The 24,426-nt window shown below is 44.3% G+C and overlaps 1 protein-coding gene across 2 annotated transcripts in view; it reads right to left on the bottom strand.

The window, feature by feature from the left end:
• ARHGEF38 (Rho guanine nucleotide exchange factor 38) overlaps positions 1-17,316 on the bottom strand; it is a 50,208-nt gene extending 32,892 nt beyond the window's left edge. For both annotated transcript variants that reach the window (XM_083456771.1, XM_083456770.1), the window contains exons 1-3: positions 16,952-17,316; positions 7,356-7,546; positions 67-190 (exon numbers count right to left, since the gene is read on the bottom strand). In XM_083456771.1, coding sequence (XP_083312897.1) covers positions 67-190; positions 7,356-7,546; positions 16,952-17,153 — 517 coding nt within the window. In that variant the 5' untranslated portion in view covers positions 17,154-17,316. The remainder of the gene's footprint in view (positions 1-66; positions 191-7,355; positions 7,547-16,951) is intronic.
• Positions 17,317-24,426: the final 7,110 nt, after the last annotated feature.

Below are 24,426 nucleotides of genomic sequence, written 5' to 3'. Positions count from 1 at the left end.
CACGTTTTATTGCATTATCATTATTCTGTGCAGCTTCGAAGAGCTCACAGAAGACAGCAAACATACCGATTACTTGCTTGGCCGGCTCCACGTCCGCCGTTGCTTCTTCCAGTGATGACAGCAGCCTGGTTGAGATCTGATGGACGGATTCAATGTTGCTAAATAAGCCGTCCACATCGAGCCTAGCAATCTGGTGAAACACAAATGTTGGACAGCAACAGTCAGGGGGGGAAATAGTAAGGGGATGCTGTTTATTGCCGACCCTCCCCTGCTATGCCGTTTTTGCCATTAGATGCAGTTTCAGCAAAGCCTTCTTATTAATCCTCTCATGTGGAACAATGGCTTGCATGGGCAACACTGGTTGTTTTTCTTCAATTAATACATTTCGGGCTGACACAGTTCATTGATTAAATACACAGTTATTTGAGATATTCCTTCGGGGATGCCTTGCGAAAGTAAATATTGGAATATATGTTGCATCCAGAGCAGACCTACTGAAATCAATGATACTCGTCCATCATTGAATTGTAGGATTGGAAGGATCATCTACTCCAACCCCCAGCAATACAGGAATCTTGCCCACAGCTGTTCCTGGGTGGGCTTGAACCACCAACCTTCTGGCTAACAGCCAGACACACTAACCCATCACACCACAGGATATGGGATGATTATTGTTCAAACGTTATGCCAAAGACATAAAGATGGTAAAACCCAACTTGGTGACAATTGAGGAGGAGGAGGAGGAATTATACACTTGATTTATTCTATTACTTAAAGGCAATCTCCCTTAAAAAGGTAAAGGATCCCTGACAGTTAAGTCCAGTCGCGAACGACTCTGGGGGTGCGTCACTCATCTCGCTTAACAGGCTGAGGGAGCTGGCATTTGTCCTCAGACAGTTTTTCTGGATCATGTGGCCAGCATGTTCTGGCGCAATGGAACACCAAAACCAGGGCAGTGCACGGAAACGCCGTTTACCTTCCCACCAGAGCAGTACCTATTTATCTATTTGCACTTTTTGGTGTGCTTTCAAACTGCTAGGTTGGCAGGAGCTGGGACCGAGCAACGGGAGCTCACCCGATTGCAGGGATTCGAACCGATGACCTTCTGATCGGCACGCCCAAGAGGCTCAGTGGTTTAGACCACACTACCACCCGCATCCCTAGAATCTCCCTTAGAAACACACAAAACAAAGCAATAGCGTAAGGGCAAAATTAAAGACATGTAATGAGAAAAATAACAAAAATCTCTAAAGAGATTGCAAGCATGGTGCCCTCCAGCTGTTGTCGGACTCCAAGTCCCATCAGTCTCAGCAGCATGGTCAATGGTCAGGGATGATGGGAGCTGTAACATCTGGAGAGCATCCCACTTTGCTGGCCCTGCTGCAAGTTAAATCAGAAATCTAATGAAGCTAAACCTAAATAGGTACAAATTTGACAGGTGTTGGAATATTCAGGACAGAAAGCCCTTCTGCACACAGCACATGTTAAACTATGGAACTTGTTCCCACATGAGGCAGTGATGGCTGCCAACCTAGATGGATTTAAAAGAGGACTGGACAACCAAAAATAATTATTATTATTGAGATTTCGAGGAATAAAAGAAAATCACGATGAGAATATCAAAGAAGTAATAATAAAAGCCCTAGCATCCTGGTTGGAAATTCAGGAAGAGGACATCTCTGTCTGCATGGACAGAAATATCCAAATTCATATGGCAGTATAAAAAACCAAGAATTAAACACAAACTTCGAACAGATAAAAAAACATAGAGGTGGACTAGCGCTACCTGACCTAAATTTATATTACGACGCTGTCTGTCTAAATTGGCTAAAAGAGTGGATTGTATTAAAGATGGTGATTTGTTAGATCTAGAAGGATTTAATAATCGTTATGGTTGGCATGTGTATTTAGCTTATGAAAACGGGAAAGTACACAGGGGATTTATGAATCATGTCATAAGGAAATCATTATATAAAACATGGACAAAATATAAGGATCTCCTAGAACGGAAAACACCATGGTGGGCATCACCTCTAGAAGCAATTACAATAAAAAAAGAAAAATATGGAATTAGAATGGGCCACATATAACGATCTGATTAAGGAAAAAGACAATAAATTGGTAATTAAAGATTATGAGGAAATTAAACAACACCTTACGGGTTGGATCCAATACCATCAATTGCATGAAGTGTTCAGGACAGATAAGAAAAATGGTTTCTCAAACGAACCTTCATTATTAGAAAAAGCGTTATTACAAAACAAAACCAAGGTTATTACAAAACAAAGCCAACAAAACCAATATCAAAAATGTATGATACATTATTGGAGTGGGAGATCAAAGACGAACAGGTCAAGGAGGTAATGATCAAGTGGGCTTTAGATACTGGGGAAACCATTAACTTAACAGCATGGGAAGAACTATGGAGTAAGATCTAGCAATTTACAGTCTGTGAAATATTGAGGGGAACCTAATCAAGATGTTTTATAGATGGTACTTAACACCTACCATAATAGCTAAAATGTTTAAGACAAAAACAAATCTGTGCTGGAGGTGTGGAAAAACAGAGGGGACACTTATACATGTTTGGTGGACCTGTGAAAAAAATGAAAAGCTTCTGGAACGCTGTATATGACAAGCTTAAAAAAATGTTTAAGTATAACTTTATGAAAAATACAGAAGCTTTTCTACTAGGGATAACGGACACGGGTATAGCAAGAGAAGATCAGAAAATATTCCTCTATGCAATAGGAGCGGCAAGGATCCTAATTGCCAAAAACTGGAAAAAAGAAACTGTGCCAACAAAAAAAGGAATGACAAGACAAACTGTTAAGAGTATATTGAACTGGCTAGAGATCACACTAGACAAGAGTTTCAAAAAGCATGGGGGAAATGCAGAGAACACTTCACAAAACAGTGCCCTAAAATACATACCTGGACTTGTTTTGATTAATGTCTGCAGGAGACTTTGTGGATATTTAACTTATAATTAGGAAAATCTTCAAAATTATTCTTGAAGGAAACAGTTTATAAGAAGTAAATAAGGGGGCCAGATACAGGATAAAGGAAGTCTTTTATTTGGTTGTTTGTATTGTTGTATGTTATGTTCACTGTACGTCATGTTCACATTTAATGAGGGTGGATTTGTGTGCTGGGGGGTGGGGGGTTGTGTTATGTTGTAAAAAAAAATCCAATAAATATTAAAAATAAATAAAAGAGAACTGGACAAATTCACGGCAGAAGAGAGGAGCTATTGATGGCTGCCATCCACGATGGCCATTCTCTGCCTCTATGGCTGGAGGCAGCAAAGCTTCTGAATACCAGTTGCTAGAAACCACAGGAGCATGGAGTGTGCATTGTGCTGAAATCTTGCTTGTAGATTTCTCACAGGCCTCTGTTGGGCCCCTGTAAGACCAGGCCTGATCCAGCATGCTTCTCTTACGCTCTCAGCTGCTGCCCATCAAAAACAGTTCCTTTGGAATCATTCAAAAACACGAATCCAGCTCTCCTTTGCCCACATCTGTTTTTGCCTTTTAAGATGAAGGCAGAATGACTCAGCCTGCAAAAACCATGGAACATACAGCAAGGAGCAACGCATGACGCGAACAATAGTGTTGATTTTGGCAGATAGGTGAGCACCTTCAAACATGCCTGCCCATTAGTATTCATTAGTAACAGAACTGTGTATTTACCCAGCCGCTTTCAGAATACAGCCCTAAAGAATCAAATTGCACGTTGTAGTAATGGGAACAATCATACACCACAGTAATTGCCAGTGGGAGTAATGTTTGATTACAGAGCCCAGTAACGTTTTCAGTGCATAAGAAACTTCAAAGCAGTCTCAGCTAAATTCTGTTCTTCATTCAAGAATAACAGATTTCCTGAGATTTGTCCTGAGAAGAATAAGTTGGTAGCCACTTTATTAAAAAGAAACGAACAGAGGGTACAGCTGTCAAATTGTAGGTTTGGCCGTAGTCCCTCTAACAGCACAATCCCATGCAGTGTGTAGGAAGTTAATTCAGAAATAAATACCACAGAATTCAATGGGTCTTACTCCCATTGGGATGTCAGTTCCAATGTTATGATTACTTAAAAGCTATCCACGGAATTCCATAGTTTAACTAAGGGCTGGATGAAGAAGGACTTTCTTTTTTGTGTTCTGTTGGGTGCACAAAATCTCTTAATTTCAGTTAAGGGCCAACATGTTACTTCTGCACTGACCCAGAGACAGAAAGAAAAGTCAGCATGTTGGGTGTCGGTGTTTTAAATAGAGCTTTCTCTGATCAGCAAAAATATGTTTCAAAGTTATATTGGACCGACACCCCCTCCCCAAAAAAGTTGTGTCAAGGAAGAGGTATTCTTGTAACGTGATACAGTTGTGGATGCTCTGTGCCAAGGCTTCAAGGTGGGCTATGATATAAGAGTGCAATTGTGGTGCAGATCATTGACAAGTTGCAATTTGTCCATCTCTCCTGCTGTATTCCAGCAGGTGAAAACAGCTCCTGCCCGCAGAGCATGCTGGGATTCCCAACAGGGCTTTGCCTTGATAGCTCTGGGAAAACAACAGCATGTTGCCGTCTAAATGGTAGCTAGACAGCTTTGAAGCCCCTGCTGAACAACAGAACGGCGGAGTAAAATCTGCATGGAGAGATATAATTGTAGTAAGCACTTCCATTAGCTTCGCTGTCTAAACCACAGTCCCTCGGGACTTGTTCTGCTTCTCGGCAAAGTATTTTCCCACAGTTGCTGTCCACAGAGCCGTGGTGACTTTATCTGAACGGTGCAGTGCTTTAGAAAGAATGTTGCTGAAGGATCGCATTGTCCGCAAAACTGGTAGGACCAGCTAGGGCTTGAAGAAGGAACTTGATGGTTGGTGGGCTTTTGGGGATCTGCTCAAGACTGCAGAGACATGGGGAAAGCATAACAGTGATAGTCCATTGCCTCCCCTTGCCTCTGGCCTAGAAATGTTTGCAGGCTGGGCCTGGGATGGGGTCTGGGATAGAGCCAGTGTGGTGTAGTGGTTAAGAGTAGTAGACTCATAATCTGGTGAACCGGGTTGGCGTCTCCACTCCTCCACATGCAGCTGCTGGGTGACCTTGGGCTAGTCACACTTCTTTGAAGTCTCTCAGCCCCACTCACCTCACAGAGTGTTTGTTGTGGGGGAGGAAGGGAAAGGAGAATGTTAGCCGCTTTGAGACTCCTTCGAGTAGTGATAAAGTGGGGTATCAAATCCAAATTCCTCCTCCTCCTCCTCCTCCTCTTCTTCTAGTTTAGGTCTGCCTTGGCCTTCCCTTCAAGCCCAGAGGTGGGAGATCAGGACTCTTTCCACATCACATCCTCTCCTCAGCCCTTCACGAGCCCTGCTTCTCACTCTCCTTGAGTGCTCTTGCCTGGCAATGACATGTCCTTGGACTCTGGGTCATGCCCCTTGCTTGCTTGGACTGAGGGCAGAAAGGGGTCTGTCAGTGTGTATGTAGAAACTAACTAGCCTACTGTACAACCGTATAATGTACATGTTCTTCTCCTTCCCCTTTTGTTTCTGGCCCATGGGGGCCTGGAAGGGAATGCTTTCCTTTGGCTGAAAATGGCCTCCCACTTCTGCTTTCCTACCTGTCTGTCATGACATTACCCGTCATGAGCCAGAAGTCAGCTTTGCCTACTGAACAGCAGCCTGAAGGGGATGAAGTCGGAGCAACTCCACCTGCAGCTGATGAGCCTTCACAGAAGAGGCGGCACTGATGAGAACCGCTGGCCCTGGACTTCTTAAATGGAACTCTCAGCAGTAGTCAGATGCCGGAAACAATGCCTTTGGTTCCCAGCTCTACCTTGGTCTCCATCTTGACCCTTGGCTCTGTGATCATCGGGATACCTGACCTCTGGGCTGTCAGGCTTTGTATGTGGATTCTGCTCTCAGGCAAGTGTTCCTCAGAGGCTCCTAACCCGTGCTTGCCCAGCAGTGGAACTCAGTCAAGGCTGCGGCACTACCTTTGAGCACATACTGTGGTTTTCACTCCAGACAGTGTGTGATGGCCTGGGAGTATGATTCAGAGGCTGAACCAGAGGAATCCCACCCTGCACAGGAGTCCCCGTCTCCAGGGCCGGCTGAGCCGGGGCAGGGCCTTGAATCTGAAACACCTGCACCTGTGCCGGATCCTCAGGAGCAGACACCAGATGAATCCACTCTGGCTCCGGAGGTGATTGAGGACCCAGACCCTCGACCCAGGACCGGACTCTGACCACGCCTCTCGGTAACCCCCCCCCCGGGTCCAGCATACAGTGAATGACTACCCCTTTCTAGATACCACCGCCCCTAACTCACCTGTCCACCATCCATTCAAACTCAACTCTGCCTTGGCTGCTCATAGCCAAGAGAAGAAAGTAGCCTAACCCTCAGAAGGTGTCTAATCCAGAAAAAGCTAGAGCAATCCTAAGGTAGGATGTCAGGTAGTTCAGGTAGGACGTGTCTATGATATGGCAGATCTGCCAACACATCTGAAGCTTGGCAGATCAGAAGACAGCAGATTCACCAAACATTTCAGCCTAGCAGATCTTTTACAAATGTCCGCCTTTGAAAGAAAAGTGATGGGAAGATTAGCTACAACAGCTCTGATTCAGGTCCCTCTCAGGGGAATGCATTTAGGAGGTCCACAGCTGACATGCTCCATTTCAGAGCCCAGCACTGGCTAGAGCCAACCAAAGCATCACTGGCAAGAGCTCTCCACCCATCAAGGTCTCCACAATGGTGGAGTATTCCCCCCGTAGCAAAAACAAAAAATAAAACAATGGGGAACACGTCCACCATATCCTGACTGAGAGGTGGAGAACCTGTCGTCCCCCAGATGTTGCTGGACTACAACTCCCATCATGGCTGACGATTAACCATGCTGGCTGCGGCTGATTGGAGCTCGAGTCCCACACCATCTGGAGGGCCAAGCGTCCTATGACAGTAGGGTGAGATTTCTCTCTTGGTTCATCTCTCTCAGAGTACGCTAGACGGTGAATACATTTGTTTATCATTTATGTATTAAACATATTTGTTACCCACCCTCCACAAAATTTTTTGCAAAATTCAATACCTGTATAGCAAACAGTTAAAACTACAATGAACCAATAAAAACATTTATATAAACAAATAACCATCACACTGTCCCAAAAGCCTGGTATTAAGCATATTTCAGGTAACATAAAATAAAAAATACAAATAGGTCAGAAGAACATGGAGAAAAGCAAAGGAAATTCTTAATGTGAATTCAGTCGCTATTCATTGCTGTTGAGCAGAGTAATACTGAATCAACATCTTTATCAGAAACCTGTCCCTGCCAAAACACAGCTGTGATAACCCAGGACTTCCTTACCTGCCTTCCTCTCAAGGGTTCGACTACTATTCTGATGCACAGTTCCAGATCATTGAGATAGTCTTTTTCGGTCTGGACCATTTCTGTAATTATCTTGTGTCTTCTAGCCATCAGACGCCTGTTCAGCTGTTCTTCACTTTCCAGGGGTGAGCCAACTGGCCCCAAGGACCCTGCTTGTGGTGCCATTTTTTCTGTAAGAAACAAACACCACTTCTGGTTTTTTTCTTTATTTTTTAAAAATATCAGTAAGGGCTAGCAACTTTTGCTGCTTTCAAACAAACCAAGGTGAAGTTCAATCGTAGTTTGCCATGAGCAAAAGCTTATGAACTTCTCACAGCTGTGCCAGAGGAAAGTATGAAGAAGCATAAGAGCCTGAGGATCACCTCGGCCTGCTTCCAACACAGTAAACCATGGCTTGTCTTGCCTTTCAAATACAGCCTTTTCTATAGGGTTTTGTTTTCCTAAGAAAAACACACACAACCACACCAATGCAGAACAGCAGAAAAACCCATTAGGACAACTCTGAGTTTACTTTCAGCTCATATATGCTGCATTATAGAACAATCCTAACCTGTGATTTGAGCTGATGGAGGGGATTAGGATGCAGCAATTTCCTTCCACCTGGCTGTGCCAGCATCTCTGTGCACATAGAGATTGGCTGGGTCTGCCAATGGCGTAGGCTATGAATGGGCTACCACTGCTGCATTCCCATTGGTGGAGGCCAATGTAAGCCCCCCAAATAGGGCAGGACTGGAGAAGGGGTCGGCCACGGTTGGTTTGGGTTTTTAAGGAGGTCCAGCAGCACAAGAGGAGACTGCTTTAATCTCTCTGCCCTGCCAGAGCAACAAAAGTATTTTAAAAAAACACCTGGCCCTCTCTATCTTTTGGTGAATGCCTTGCAGGAGGTTGAACTAGATGATCCTCTGCAACTCTACAATTCTGATTCATCCTCCGAATGAAATGAATCCTAAGAAGGTCTAACTTCATTTGCAGATTTTCATCTCCTTGCTTCTTCCCTCCCTTCACAATCTGAGTTTAGATTGTAAGCTTCTTGGAGCAGGGACCTGCCTTGTACATTTATAAAGCACCATACACGTCTTTTGTACTACAGAAATAAATGATACAAGGACTGTTTTCACAAGTAACGTTCCCAATGTTATACTGCATGAATTAAAAATATGAAATTAAACCAGTTCCCTCTTTGGATGCAGTGTGCTGCCCTTGACACTGAAAGGGGGTCAGTGCGGCCTTGGAAATTGGCTCCCAGTATGTTTCCGAGCACAATTCAAAGTGTTGGTGCTGACCTTTAAAGCCCTAAATGGCCTCGGTCCAGTATATCTGAAGGAGCGTCTCCACCTCCATCGTTCTGCCCGGACACTGAGGTCCAGCTCCGAGGGCCTTCTGGCGGTTACCTCACTGCGAGAGGCCAAGTTACAGGGAACCAGGCAGAGGGCCTTCTCGGTAGTGGCACCCACCCTGTGGAATGCCCTCCCATCAGATTTCAAAGCGATAAACAACAACCTGACATTCAGAAGACATCTGAAGGCAGCCCTGTTCAGGGAAGTTTTTAATATGTGACATTTTAGTGTATTTTTCATCTTTGTTGGAAGCCGCCCAGAGTGGCTGGGGAAACCCAGCCAGATGGGTGGGGTACAAATAATAAATTATTATTATATTATTGGAAATCAGATCTCTGTCTAATTGCATTGTTTTATAATATTACTAACTTTTGAGGTCGGTGTTGAAAAATCCATAGAATTTGATTCACCTTCTATGAATAAAAAAAAAACTTCAGAGGTAACATAAAATCAGTGTGACAGATGCAGGCACTAAGTATTTCTTATTTATTTGTTTATGTACGCATTAGTCACATTTCTAGATCGTCCTTCCTCCCTAGGCAGCCCACAACAAAATATAAACATGTATACAACAATAACTTTTAAAAATACCTTTGTAAAACTCAGAACAATAAAAACACACCAATCAGCAGTCATTTTTGTCCCCTATAAGAGACCATCCTTCCTTGCGATCCCCTGTGTTTTACAGATAATGTGATTTGTTTTCTAACTAGCTCAGTCGAGGGCTTCTGCGTTCCAAGTCAAGAGCTTGTGCATCCTACTCTTGATTTGATAGTAATGGCATGGAAGTTGGAGTAATGTACCCAAAAGCACGTATTCCAAGCACCAGACGCCCACCTCTCTCAATTAGATATTTGCATCCACAGCAGGGTGGATGTGGGGGAAGGGAAGCCTTGCTTTTGGCTCCTTGCCATTACGCAATACAATAGGAGCTCGGTGGTTTGCTTGTCCTTGGTGGTGTCGGGTTACATGCCTGCAAGGCTCTCCCCGAGGGGATGACATTGCCAAATAAGCTACCTGTGTCCTTTGCAAACAAAAAAGTATATTGGAAAAATTAGAATAATAAAAACAATAGTAAAAAGCAAACCATTTCCCATGTCATGAAAGGTAAATCTCTGCACTTACCTCCACAGGTGTAATGGGGTGTGTGTGAGAGATTCTCTGAGTGAGAGAGTGGCAGGAGAATGTGTGTGTGTGTTTGCAAAGCCCTTGGCAAGCTGTGCCGCTCTAAACTCTGCAGCAACTCTCTATGCATCAGCTTGCAAGTGTGTGTTGGGGGCTGTGTAGGGACAGGAGGGTCTGCCGCCAGGAGTGTGGATATTCCAGTCTTTCCACTGCATGGATTCTTCCATTCAAGGATTTAAATAAGCCCTTTTAAGTGCGCAAACTTTCAGAAAGCACACCCAGCTATGCGACATGCCACTTAAAAAGACACAGACACACATGGCCATTATTTGAATATTTCCTTTGGGGGGGGGAGGCATGGAACCACCTGGTTTGCCGAAGCTTACTGGCTTATGTGCTTGCCAGCTGAAAGATTGCCATTTGGTGCCTTGGAGCCATGCCGCATTTAGTCTTCTGTAGCCACACAGCCAACCCCCATGTTGCCCCAGCCCATGGCTACTTGGAATTCTGGGAGGGCAGAGGAGCAATGATGCTGGACATGAGGACATAAGAAGATGTGCCAGTCCAATGGCCCATTTAGTCCAGCATCCAGGCCAGCAGGCCAAACGTGACCCACCAGGGATAAAATTTGGCCCACAAAGCTGTTTTCCCCCAAATTATGCCATCAGGGGTGTGGCAGATAGGGTTGTGGCTGCCAGTGCCACAGTGGGGCTGGCAGCAGGGTCAGGGAGGGGTCAGGGGTCAGATCTGCCACAATGACCTTGGTAGCATGGTAGGTAAGGGTGCTGAGAGTTGCTAGCAGACCCCTATTCCCCTTAGGTAAAGGTAAAGGGATCCCTGACCATTAGGTCCAGTCATGGACAACTCTGGGGTTGCGGCACTCATGTCGCTTTATTGGCCGAGGGAGCCGGCGTACAGCTTCCGGGTCATGTGGCCAGCACGACTAAGCCACTTCTGGCGAACCAGAGTAGCGCACGGAAATGCCGTTTACCTTCCCGCTGGTGTGGTACCTATTTATCTACTTGCACTTTGTGCTTTTGAACTGCTAGGTTGGCAGGAGCAGGGACCGAGCAATGGGTGCTCACCCCGTCGCGGGGATTCGAACTGCCGACCTTCTGATTGGCAAGCCCTAAGCTCTGTGGTTTAACCCACAGCACCACCCGCGTCCCCCTATTCCCCTTACAGAGCCACAATTCTCAGAGTAGTTTAATTGTCGATTTGCTATTCCCACTGAACTCTGGGAATTCTGGCTCAGTGAGTGGAATAGGAGTATCCTTAACAACTCTCAGTACTCTTATCAAACTACATTTCCCATGAAGCTTTGGGAGAAGTATTTACAGCGGTATGATACTGATTCATAGCGTAGATGGCGCCTGAGTGTGTTTTGCTCGGCATAAAGAAGTTCTAAAAATACGTGTGTATCTAGATTTCCAGAGTATTTGAACAGAGGAAACATTATAGTCTCTGTGACCTTGCATGAACTGCCACCAAATTTGAGAGTGCTCCGATACTATCAGGTCCAGTGACAGATTATTGATTAGGTAATCCAAACTCCAGACACCGGGTTTTGTTTTCCAATGAATTATTTTTTTGGCAATAGATATGAAAGAGGCATCCCTTCCAGGAAATATCTGGTTTCAATTTCCTGACCATAGAGTCTTTTAATTGCTAACCGAGTGCTCTCTGGAGTGTTGAAAGAGCTCAATGAAAGAAAGAAAAATTGCACATATGAAATAATATCCTCACTGTGAATTTTTTTTCTGGTGGATTCAGATGACCATTTTCTCTTCTCAGTGGGTGATAATTTCTGAAGTCAATGCATAAAAGGATCCCTGTATGGATTCTGCAATAGTCATTTGTGAAAGTTAAGGTAAAGGTAAAGGTACCCCTGCCCGTACGGGCCAGTCTTGCCAGACTCTAGGGTTGTGCGCTCATCTCACTCTATAGGCCGGGAGCCAGCGCTGTCCGCAGACACTTCCGGGTCACATGGCCAGCGTGACAAGCTGCATCTGGCGAGCCAGCGCAGCACATGGAACGCTGTTTACCTTCCCGCTGGTAAGCAGTCCCTATTTATCTACTTGCACCCGGAGGTGCTTTCGAACTGCTAGGTTGGCAGACGCTGGGACCGAACGACGGGAGCGCACCCCGCCGCGGGGATTCGAACCACCGACCATGCGATCGGCAAGTCCTAGGCGCTGAGGTTTTACCCACAGCGCCACCCGCGTCCCTTTGTGAAAGTTACAGGGGTGGAATTCGGGGTGGGATGGGTTTGCAGTATCTCCAAAAAATAGTGGGTCACAGAATTTATTTATTACATTGATATGCAATAGAATTCTATTGGCCATGGGATAGCTCAGTCGGTAGAGCATGAGACTCTTAATCTCAGGGTTATGGGTTCGAGACTCATGTTGGGCAAAAAGTTGACTATAGGAGCCTTGTGTTCCCTTCCAACAATGCTATGATTCCGCCAGTTTATTTCTGAGCCTGCTTGGAAATTCTGCTTCCTCTTTCAGGGGGCAAGAAATCAGTAGTCACTGTAACCTCAGTTAAATTTACCTCTTTTTTTTTACCCAAAAGAAAAATGCTGTGTCTTGTTAATAAAGAGTTCAGTATGAAAAGGGAAGAAATAAAGGCCCATAGAAAATATTTTTTACCTACCTGCTGGTGTGTCCCCCCCCCATGTAATTATAGCCTCAACATTATAGGCTGTTGTATTCCTATTTGTAACTTGATTCTATTGAGGAAAAAGAGCTATATATACACATGCAGCAGGACATCAATAATGGAAACAAATCCATTGAAGAGAAAGTGCGACTGACCTGCATGGACAACATCCAGAGTTAAAGGAAATTTGGCAGCCAGTAAGAAAGAATCAGCATCCCTAAGGGCTGAGAGATGGGGGGGGGGGAGGCCCTGCCCTATACAAACTTTAGCTTAGGAAAGAAAGTCGCTGCCTTGATGGGTTACATATACCCCACCCCCCACAGACCCATGGTATTTTTTTCCTAACCTCTGTAGTGCACTGCCAGCTTGAAGATGGTGATTATCCACTTAAATTACACTAACCTGTCAAAGTACCGTATTTTTTGCTCTATAAGACGCACCAGACCACAAGACTCACCTAGTCTTTGGAGGAGGAAAACAAGAAAAAAAATATTCTGAATCTCAGAAGCCAGAACAGCAAGAGGGATCGCTGCGCTGTGAAAGCAGCAATCCCTCTTGCTGTTCTGGCTTCTGGGATAGCTGCGCAGCCTGCATTCGCTCCATAAGACGCACACACATTTCCCCTTACTTTTTAGGAGGGAAAAAGTGAGTCTTATAGAGCAAAAAATACGGTAAGTAGAAAAAGGGGGAAGTTTGAGATGTGTTGAACAGCAGCATTGGTAAACCACTGAAAGAGATTTCAGAAACATTCTTAGAGGACCAACTTTATAAATTTTAATAAGGAATATTTCACAGATAACAACACCACTTTTCAGAGATGCATGGATGAAGGAGGAGATGCAGTACAAAGAATCGTGGGGATCCAGAGCAAGTTTCTATCATTTGTAGAACCTGAGATATGAGGCAAAATATACAAGCACTAGTTGTCTTATTTTTCTGGTGAGAAACTAGCCTGTGTCCCCCCCCCCATCCCCCAGTGTTTTACTTATCTGCCCGTCCACCCCTTTCTTCTGGGGGGGAAATCCTACAGCCACCTAGGCAAAGAAGTTAGTATTGCAATGACCAGCATTGTGTGTTTTTTTTTGGGGGGGGGGGTTGAGACCTCATGTAAAATTATGCAAATTTCCATTTAATTCTACTGGATCTGACTTTTATCCAGGTATGAGTGTGTGTTTCTGTCTATGTCTTAGAGAGATGACCCAGGCAACAAAGTATATTATAACATATATAATAGAACTGACAAACCTAGACAGCATCTTAAAAAGCAGAGACATCACCTTACCGACAAAGGTCAGGATAGTAGTGATGTATGGAAGTGAGAGCTTGACCATAAAGAAGGCTGATCGCCCAAGAATTGATGCTTTTGAATTATGGTGCTGGAAGAGAGTCCCATGGACTGCAAGAAGATCAAACCTATCCATTCTGAAGGAAATCAGCCTTGAGTGCTCACTAGAAGGACAGATCCAGAAGCTTAGGCTCCAATACTTTGGCCACCTCATGAGAAAAGAAGACTCCCTGGAAAAGACCCTAATGTTGGGAAAGATTGAGGGCACAAGGAGAAGGGGACAACAGAGGACGAGATGGTTGGACAGTGTTTTTGAAGCTACTAACATGAGTTTGACCAAACTGCGGGAGGCAGTGGAAGACAGGAGTGCCTGGCATGCTCTGGTCCATGGGGTCACGAAGAGTCGGACATGACTAAACAACAACAATAGAACTGCAACTTCCTATATACTAATAGCCAGCTCATTCTGCAGGGGCCAATCCTTATATCACCAAAATGGTTCTTCCCCCATCCCATCCCAAACAAGAGATATCAGCTGATTTGGAGAAGGGAATCCCAACGTTTTGCAGCAACACACACACACACGCACGTACGCATGCAACCCACCCACCCAGTACCATCTAAAGAGGCAGGGACCCAGCAACAAATCTGAGCATGCTCAGTGGGCACTGAGGCCTAAGTGTCTGTTGGAGGGAGGGGATGGGATGGAGTTTACTTGAAGAGGGCATTGCTGGCTGGCTCAGACACTGAACAAGACATTGCAGCATTTTGCTGAAAGTCCCACTTGTTCACTGGATTTGCAGTGCAATCTTATGCATGTATATACTACAGAAACTCAAAAGCAAGCCCTTATTGAATTACTTAACTGAGAGGGAAGCATGTGTAGGATTGTAGCCTGAAAACATCTTGATTGATTAAAACAGGCACTTCGGTTAATCAAGCCACAGGTTTAAAAACATTGTTTTGCATTACTTTTAAAATGCAAGTATTTAAAGCACCATTGGACACAATGGGATGTGCATGGCAGAGCAGTATACAGCAGCAGACTCCGCCCCTTGACCTATATGCATATTCATGGAGCCCTTATATGTTTGAGACTTCAAGTTGGCCATTGGGGATTGGCATCATTGGGCTGATGCTCACACCCCAGTAGGGGGACCAATACCAATCCATGGGGTCTCCTGGCTTGTCTATGCAGGCCCTCTTTAGGCGATAAGTGAAAGGAGCACAGAGAAGGAGCAATAACATCCACATTCCTTGTCCTCTCCTGGTATCCAGCAACTGAAGCCAGAAGTGAGGGAAGCAATGGAGGCTTCCTTTCCCAGGGAACTATCCACTGGGAGCATCTAGATCAAGGGAACCCATACTATGAGGCTATTTGATTTTTCATGTGATCAAATGAATGACTGGCCTCTCTTTTATGGAATGACAGCCCTGATAGGCAATGCTCTTTGAACAATAAAACAAGCTTACTGTGAATCATAGAACCATAGCATTGCAGTGTAAAGTCTAATGTTTCAATGGCAAGGTCAACCGTATTCAGCACCCGACATCAAACGAGAGAAATTTACAAAATGCCACTAACAGGCTAGGCAAAGTTGTGAAATCTAGTTCCCATGCAAATTGGGACAGGTCCAACGGGCACGTAAGCTCTGGGGCATATTTAGTGCTCACCAGGAACTAGATCATGTGACATGAAAGTACGTCCTGGAATTACTGAATAGGTATTGTGGAAGGTGGGGTGGGCAGAACACTGCCGGCACCGGGTCTGTATGTATAGCAGAGCAACATAGCCTTCCCTTGACACACCAAGCAAATGCACACATGCTGTTTCCTTGTGTGTTAAGAAGAATGTTCTGTGCAGCTGAAGTGTTCTGCCAGGTAGCCTTTGCATATAAGGAAATGCCGTGTCTGCAGTACCCTTTAGAAGGGCTGGAGGGAGGGGGGGGACTAAGAACAACACAGACTATTGTTCATCACAGAGATCTAGTTCTCCCTGGAAAGGGGGGGGGGGTGAAAGCCTATGGGGACATGGCCTTAGGGCAGCATAACCAAGCCTGTTCCGTATTACCAGTGTAGTTTTACAGACTGCATTCCTCCAGTGAGGCGAAAAGAAATTTCACTGTAGTTATTTAAACCATTTTGCTGATAATTCTATGCACACTTACAGGTAAACATACGTAGAACTGGCGTGTTGATCGTATAGCCTAACCCTCTTTTAGAGGATAGTTGTCTAGGAAGTCGTTTTAATGGTGCACAGATGGTTCTGCATTTTTATTTTCCCTGCTCAGAAACGGCACTTTATTTTCATTATTTCAAATCTGCTACAAGTCCTAGGAACTATGTTTTTTCTCCCTGCACTCTGGGAGATCAGAGTTCTGCTGAATTCACGGAGACAGCTGTGCAATAAATAGCACTGGGGATTGCAGTTTGCAGGAGAGAAAACACACCCTTCTGCCCAAAGGGAATAGATATGTGTAAAATAAAATGTCATTGTACTTATGTGTGGCCTCAGGGGTGTGCAGGGGTGGAAAATGTATGTTGTCTCAGATCACCTGTTCCTAATCCAAACAAGAAAATAACCAAATAAAAGCATCTCCCCCCGCCCCGCAAGACAAACGTTCACTTCCTACTATTTAAGGCTGCATACAAAATATCTCACCCTGTCTGTATATTTCAATGCGTGGCTTCAATGCATTAAAATTGCCCCTTGTGTTACTTACAAAGTGTTACAGCAGGAGCAGTATGACAGTTATAATGCTACAAAATTGCATTTAATCACGCACTTCCCCTCAATGTGAGAGGAACTAGGTTCCCTTCAAAGTATTTCCTAGCTTAGTGGTGCTACAGTGGAGAACCTATTTCTTACAACAGCAACAACAATAATACCGGCAAATGCTTCATAAGATCTACTCCATAAAAATGTTTTCCACCAGCTCTAACATGCTCATCACCTTCCATCACAGCTAACACCATCATGCAAGCTTCTCTGGTATGGAATTGTTTTCCAATAGTTAGACCAGTACTTCAGAAATGTGGGTCACAATGCAGTCCTAGCCAGGTCTACTCAGAAGTAAAGATTCACTGAATTCCACGAGGCTGGCTCCCAGGTTAGTAGGGTTAGGATTGCAGCCTCAAGCCCTTCCTCTCCTCATTTTTATTACCTTGTAATTTCTGGTTGTATTCACTCCTGTCGGACTGACTCCTCCTCAAAGTCCCAGAGCTGTTGTAGTCTCCAGAAATATGACTCTCCACCACCGTGTCTGTCTTCCTCCTCTCCAGCATGTACAGCCTGTGCCTTATGAAGGTCAAGTTTTTTTTCCTGGCCCCCACACTTTCTTTCCCAGGTGGCTCTTTGGTGTCCATTTCCAGACCAGAGCAGGAAAAGAAAGGAGATGGAAAAGGAAGAAACCTGATTGAGTAGAAAAGCTAAGCTGGTTCTCCCTTGCAGGAGGTGTGTTTGCCTGCTTGTTGCTTGGGTGAATGGAGCAGCTTCTCCAATGGATCAGCTGTCTTGCTCAAAGTTCCACTTCTTACCTGGCTCACCTGACTGCCACCTCTGCAGCCTAGCAGGGCTCCACCCCTATGAGGTCATCCTTTAGTTACACTGACTGGGGAACCAGACACCTGTTACCTGAGAGACTTGCAGCACAGGGCATGGCATAGCAGCAGGGACTGATCAGCTGGCAAGGCCCTTTCGGAGCAAGCAGGCTCACTTGCAAATCTTTCCCTCATTTTTACATCTCTTTCTTTTTAACACCTTTTTATCTATGTGAAAACAAACTAATGCATGGTTTTAATTCTGCTTCTCCACCCTGTCCTGTCCTTTAGGTGAAGTAGGTGGAGACTTTGCATATCTTTACACTTGACAGGCAGTGGACACCTGAGTCATTGTCATGCAAGGCAAGGTGAGAACATCTCTATTCGCATGCTTCAGGGCATGATTAACTAACCCAGATAGAGGTCAATGTTTTTTATAGCTCATTCCAATGCTTAGTTGCAAGGCCTTTTTATGATTACAAGGTTGCATTTACTTATTTTATGGTTGGAACAAAATTATACATATATTCCCTTCACTTAATTGAAACGTTTTGTATTCTGTTAAGCAGCAACTGTAACATTTAAGTTCTGTGCACTGCAAGGAGCAAAATAAGTTTTTTTAAAAAAGGTTTTTAGAAAACCATAACTTGACCTTACTCCAAATCGCTGAGAGTAGCACACAAGGCTACCCTGCCCTATTATCCTCACAATTACTGTTTATTTTTAAAAAATTAAAAATAAAACCTGCCTTTTTGTTTATACAGTGGTACCTCGGGTTACATATGCTTCAGGTTGCATACGCTTCAGGTTACAGACTCCGCTAACCCAGAAATAGTGCTTCAGGTTAAGAACTTTGCTTCAGGATGAGAACAGAAATCGTGCTCTGGCAGCGCGGCAGCAGCAGGAGGCCCTTTTAGCTAAAGTGGTGCTTCAGGTTAAGAACAGTTTCAGGAATGAATTAAGTACTTAACCCGAGGTACCACTGTACAGATAGTAGATTGGAGTGCAATCTATCTGTCTATATTTTTTTTTAAAAAACCCACACAATACAATTCTAAATAAACAACAAAGAGGACAACAGTGGCAGAGCAGGTCAAACCCCTTAAATTGCCCAGGTGGATAAACTTAAGTCTTGACATGGTTCCAAAATGGTAACAAGGCTGGCACCAGTTGCACAGCTAAAGGGAGGGTCAAACCCCTTAAATTGCCCAGGTGGATAAACTTAAGTCTTGACATGGTTCCAAAATGGTAACAAGGCTGGCACCAGTTGCACAGCTAAAGGGAGGGCATTCTGCCGATGGGGCACCACCACAGAGAGGCTCCTCTCCAATCATCACCACAAAAGGCAAGTGTCCTCAGGATGAGATGCAGGGAAGAGCCATCTATGAGGATCTTAAGGCACAAGAACCCTGTGAGACAGATTGAGGTAGGTAGCCGTGTTGGGCTGATGCAGCCAAAATAAAAAAAAAAATTTAAAAAATTGTCCAGTAGCACCTTAGAGACCAAGTAAGTTTGTTCTGGGTATAAGCTTTCGTGTGCATGCACACTTCTTCAGATACCTTTGAGGTAGGTGAGGTTGAGAGATGGCAACTGGTGACCCAAAGCCTACCAGCAAGCTAGCTTAGTGGAATATGAACTCTGATACGCTAACACACCTGGACAGTTCTGGAGTCTTGGGTGCAGAATAAGGTGAATAATGTGGTAGGGAAGGGAAGTGAAATGTGGGTGGGGGAGAAATGTGGGAGTTTTGCCACCCTGACACAACAAAAGCTGTTGCTTCCACTGCTGCTAGAAGTACTTCTTCAGTAACCATTTCCTCCTTGAAAGAATGGCCTTAGGGAAGAGGACCTCAGGGAGGAGCAAATATGGCCTGTGTAGTATCATAGAAACACAATCTATTCAGTCAGTTCGTAACAGGAACATGCTTTATTATCTCATTGCAGGCAGAGCTTTCTTGTGGATCTCTCTGGCTCGCATAACAAGCCTCTACAGAAGCACCACAGGGACAAACTAGGTCTGGCAATAACAGACAGAGAGCAAGCGGAAGTCACTCTTTTAATAACATTGCCCATATGCAAAGTGCCTAAAACACGAATATTCCTGCCCAGAATATTAAATATTTCATTTGCAGAGAGAATGAGCGTTTGGGTGGATGCAAATGGAGAATTTACTGGTAGGATGTTAAAAATAATCCGATCAATGATAGTAAAATGGCTGTTACTGTTTAGCTAATCAGGTTTCAGATAGAAGATGCATACTAAGATACACTGAAATATGTAGCAACTAGCTTCAACAAAAAGCACTTATATGTACAAGGAAGAACATAAACCATGTATTTCCCCACTCACAATGGAAGCACACACTGTCCTCGTGTTAGCTGCAGCCTTGCCAATGTTAATGTTCATATGATTTTCCTTTTTATAAGATAGCTTTTTCTTAAGTGGGGAAACAGGTCTGGTCTCTGAGCGGAAAACATTGGTGCTGTGTTCCCAGGCAACATCATTACAAGTGTATCAGTAGTTATTGTTCTATGCTCACTGCTAATCCTTGTCCGCATCTCCAGTGGTGAATGTGCCTTTATCATCCTCTGATAGCTGCTAGGTAAACCAAATGTTCCTTTTCCTTTGCAGCCAACTCCTTCTGATTGGTATAGGGCATCTCTTTGTAATCTAGTGAAAATAACATCTGGGGCATTTTTAACAATGATTGCAATTTGTTTGCAATTTTGCAAACTGAGGCTCAGTTATGATGCAAATGTGACTTTAAAAAAATACAACAGCAGAGCCATAAACTTGGAAGAGCTTCAAGGTCATCTTGCCCAATCCCCTGCAAGTGCAGGAAATCCACTGATACCTTATCTTTCATAGGTGTTCATCCAGCTGCTGCTCAAAGACCAGGCAGTACATTTCACTGTCAAAAAAAACCACTTCAGTGGGCTCTCAGCATGGTGCTTTTGATGGGCCCCAATATGAAGGGGCAATGCAACAGTTGACCTTGGCTCCCAGTAAAAGTGGAACCATCAGCTATACTGAACCTGGCCCAACTGCACTGGTGGCCAATTGAGTTTCCGTGCCCAATTCAAATTAAATGGCCTTAAATGGCTCAGGACCTGAAGGACCACCTCTCTCCATATGCAACCATCATCTGAGGCTCTTCTTCGCATGCCACAAGAGGTCCAACGGGCCTTTTCTGCAGTGGCTCCCCGTTTCTGGAATTCTCTCCCCGAGGAGGCTCTCTTGGTGCCTTTATTATAACATGTTTTTAGATGTCAGACGAAAACGTTTCTCTTTAATGAGTCCTTTCGCTGATTAACATTCTATGTGGGCGGTTTTGTGGAGGGTGTTTTTTTTTTCCTTTGTTTTTTTTAATAAATATTTTATTCGATTTTACATAAAAGACGACAAAGCAAAACAAAAGCAACGAACAATACACCAAAAACATACAGAATTACACAAACATAACATACTACAAACAACAGAAATAAAAACAATCTTATCTTCATATTGATCTTGCATTAACTTGTTTCTCTGACTTCCCCGAGTCTCCCTTCCCTGTATTCCAATTCATACAATTAAACAACAAATCCCTTCCCTCTGTCATATTTAACCTCCTTTCTGATTTGAATGTCTTAATATAGCTTATTCAATGCTTAGAACTTAAGATGTTGGGTCTTCTAATCTTTAAAGTTTTACTCCAATAACCTTATACATTCAATCTGATGTTATTTTAACATTCATTAATCTTGTAGTGTTTCTGTAAATAGTCTTTAAATTTCTTCCAATCTTCCTCCACCGTCTCTTCTCCCTGGTCTCTGATTCTGCCAGTCATTTCTGCGGATTCCATATAGTCTGTTTTTGTTTTTATTATGTAATTTGCGTTTTCATTTTGCATGTTATGAACTGCCCAGTGAACTTCAGATGAAGGGTGGTATAATAAAACTGAAATAAAACTATCCATGGGTACAAAGGCTATCGTGGGGGAGAAAGTGGGGAGTGGTGGCGCTTCCACATTAGGAGAGGGCTATTGAACTCATGTTCCTATTTGTGAGCTTCTCAGAGGCATTGGGTTGATCTGCTGTGAGAAAGAGGATGCTTCGACTAGATAGGTGGCCTTTGAGTGATCTAGGAAGGCCCCATGGTTCCCTTATACAGTCATACCTCGGGTTACAGATGCTTCGGGTTGCGTGTTTTCGGGTTGCGCACCATGCTGAACCTGGAAGCACCGGAACAGGTTACTTCCGGGTTTCAGCGCTTTGCGCATGAGTGCTGAATCGCAACCTGCAGACATGACGCTGCGGGTTGCGAATGTGCCTCCCGCACGGATCACATTCGCAACCCAAGCGTCTACTGTATAATAAACACACAAGGACACGGATAGTGAGTGGTTTGGCTTAAGCATTGGATGAAACCAGACTATATCCTGGCTCCTGCACTCTTAAGTCTCTTAAGGGTCAACCACTGGTAGCAGGAGCACCCCCAATTAAGAGCACCCCCAGGGTCCCCAATGGGGTTGTGGCAGGGCCCTAGCCCACACACAGGCTTCAGACAGAATCCACACCCCCGGACCCCTTTAACGGGATACCCTTATCGAGGAGGGGCAGGCAGACGCAACAACCTCCCCTCCCATCACAAAGGCTTACCCAATGCCTAACCTCACAAAGTTATGATGATTGCTACAAGGTAGGCGAAAACCAAATGGCTGGTGCCAATTTGCCATGTGGGAAAAATTCCTACGCAGCCCCATCAATATGGCGGCTGACATATGTCCATAGCAAGGTCATGTCATACCAAAGCTTAAAAAGAGGGTGGGTGGGCTGGGAGATCTGGTGAGGAGGCGAAAGGAGGCAGCCCCCCTGGCTGCACCGCAGTTTAAACATCTTGTGGCCATGCCCCCTGGCCGCACAGATTGGTCGGCCAGCAGCGTGACACAGCTGGGAGTCTCAGTGACATGGGCGGCATCCCTCCGCCCCCAATCCGAGTCACTGGGGGTCCCAGATGCCAGTCTGCAACACCCCTCCCCCCTCCCAGGGAAGGGGAGCAGACTTTTCATGTTCTTATCGCCAGAGTCTCAGGAGGAAAAACTCTCCCAGCCAGGCTACTTGAGATCCTCTGATGAGAGATGCAAGAGATTGAAGCTGGAATCCTAACACATAAAAGGCTGTGCTCTCTGGCCACCATCACTGTGAAATGAGCCCTTTTTGTGTCGCACAATTTAATTACATGGCCATTCAGGGTTTTACAAGAAGACCAAAGTCACTGCGAACGGAAGACCATTGTCAATGGAAGTAATCTACGGGTAAAAAAGCAAACATTTCAACTGCTTTTTTTCAAACTTTTAGAGCTCTGCAGAAAGCACACATTTGAGATAGCATTTATCAGTGAACCCTTTCTAATGAGCCCTTGGCTGCAGGAAAGCTCCCATGGAAGAAATCACAGAGGTGGAAATGAGTGATTAAAAAAAACAAAACCACCAAACCTATACATGGCTGTGTTTCAGAGGACTTTGAACATTGCACCTATGAACTTTTATGTAATTTCTCCTCAGTTAACAGTGGCAAGATAAGAACAGACCCATGATGAAAGCAACAAGAAGAAATGTAGGTAGCCAAAGGAATAAATATGGCACCTATTGGCTGCTTATTAATGATAAATCAAAGCTCCAGTGTTAAGAGTAGTTTCTCATGGTGGGGTAGTAAACTGATAGAGTTAGCAGCCATTATACAGTTTCTGTGCTTGCCATGCCTATTTAGAGAACATTGGATATTTATTTGATTGATTGACTGATATACTGCCCTTCATCATAATATCTCAGAGCGGTTCACAGAATAAAATACAGGATAAAAACAAGTAAATAAGTGAAACAAAACAAGATAAACACTCCCCTTCTCAGATACATTTAAAAGGATGTAGACTCTTAATCAGCCCAAGGCCTGGTTGAAGAGGAACATTTTTGCCTGGCACCTAAAATATATATAATGAAGGCACCAGGCTCAACTCACTTGGGAGAGCGTTCCATAAACAGGGAGCCACTACAGAGAAGGCCTGCTCTTGTGTTGCCACCCTGTGGACCTCACATCTGCTCAGTATGTACAGAGAGTATGCCAAACTACAGGCTCAGTAAATGCACTGGGAATGTAACTTGCAGTGTGGCATTCAAGATTCCAGCTGCTCCTATTCAGTCCTCTTCACCACCCCATTACCCACCCTTACCCAGAGTCAATCAGCATTTCATGGTCACTGAGCATGCTCAGTCCTCCCTGGCCGTCTTTAGGAGGACCACTTCCTCTTTAGGTCCCGTCCCCCCTCCCCCATCTTCTACAAACCCTGGGATTCCTTCAAACCAGCTAACATCTCCCTCCAGTTTATGGGTTTGGGCTACATGAATCTTGGAACATCGTTGGCCAAAAAAACACGGGTAAAGAAAGGGCATGAAAATCAGTAACTCTTTGGCTTTAGTGTGGTTTGTATCATTTGACACATTGCCCTTGATCTGATGCTATGGCATGTTGCGTAAAGAAAGAGCAAGGAATTTAAAATGCAAATCTACTAGGGGCCCTGATCTCTCGAAGCCACTGCGATTGCATTTTATGGCTGAAAGGTTTATGCAAAATGTTGGTTTAACAAAGTTATATTCCCTTTCATGATCTTTATAAGACTTTGCAGAGGAGATAATCCAAGCGAGGATTCACAATAGCAGGGAAAAGGAAGGCATATTCTTCTTGCTTCAGAAAAAAACAACCCCCAAGGAGTCTTAAGTTTATACATATACAAAAAGGAAGTGTATTGCGTATATACACAGGTGAGCATATTTCCAAAATAAGCAGTCAGAAAAGGAAAGGGACAGAATTCTATGTTTCGAGGAGCCAAATGACCTCAATAAATTAATGGGGCATTTCATCAGCAGAGCTTGCGGACACACATTTTTGAAATTTGATTTAATGCTGGTGGGAGGAGGGGGGTCACAGAAAAGCCAAGTCAGTAATTAGGAAATATCATACATGCAACTTTATGTTTCAAAAATACTGTGTAACTGCACCTGGAAGAATATGCACATGCAATCTTCTGGGCTAGGATAGGGCTTCTGTGTGAATTAAATGGCA

This window comes from Podarcis tiliguerta (assembly GCF_965153285.1).
Source record: "Podarcis tiliguerta genome assembly, chromosome: 9".
NCBI lineage: Eukaryota > Metazoa > Chordata > Lepidosauria > Squamata > Lacertidae > Podarcis > Podarcis tiliguerta.
This window is presented reverse-complemented; position numbering and strand designations above follow the sequence as displayed.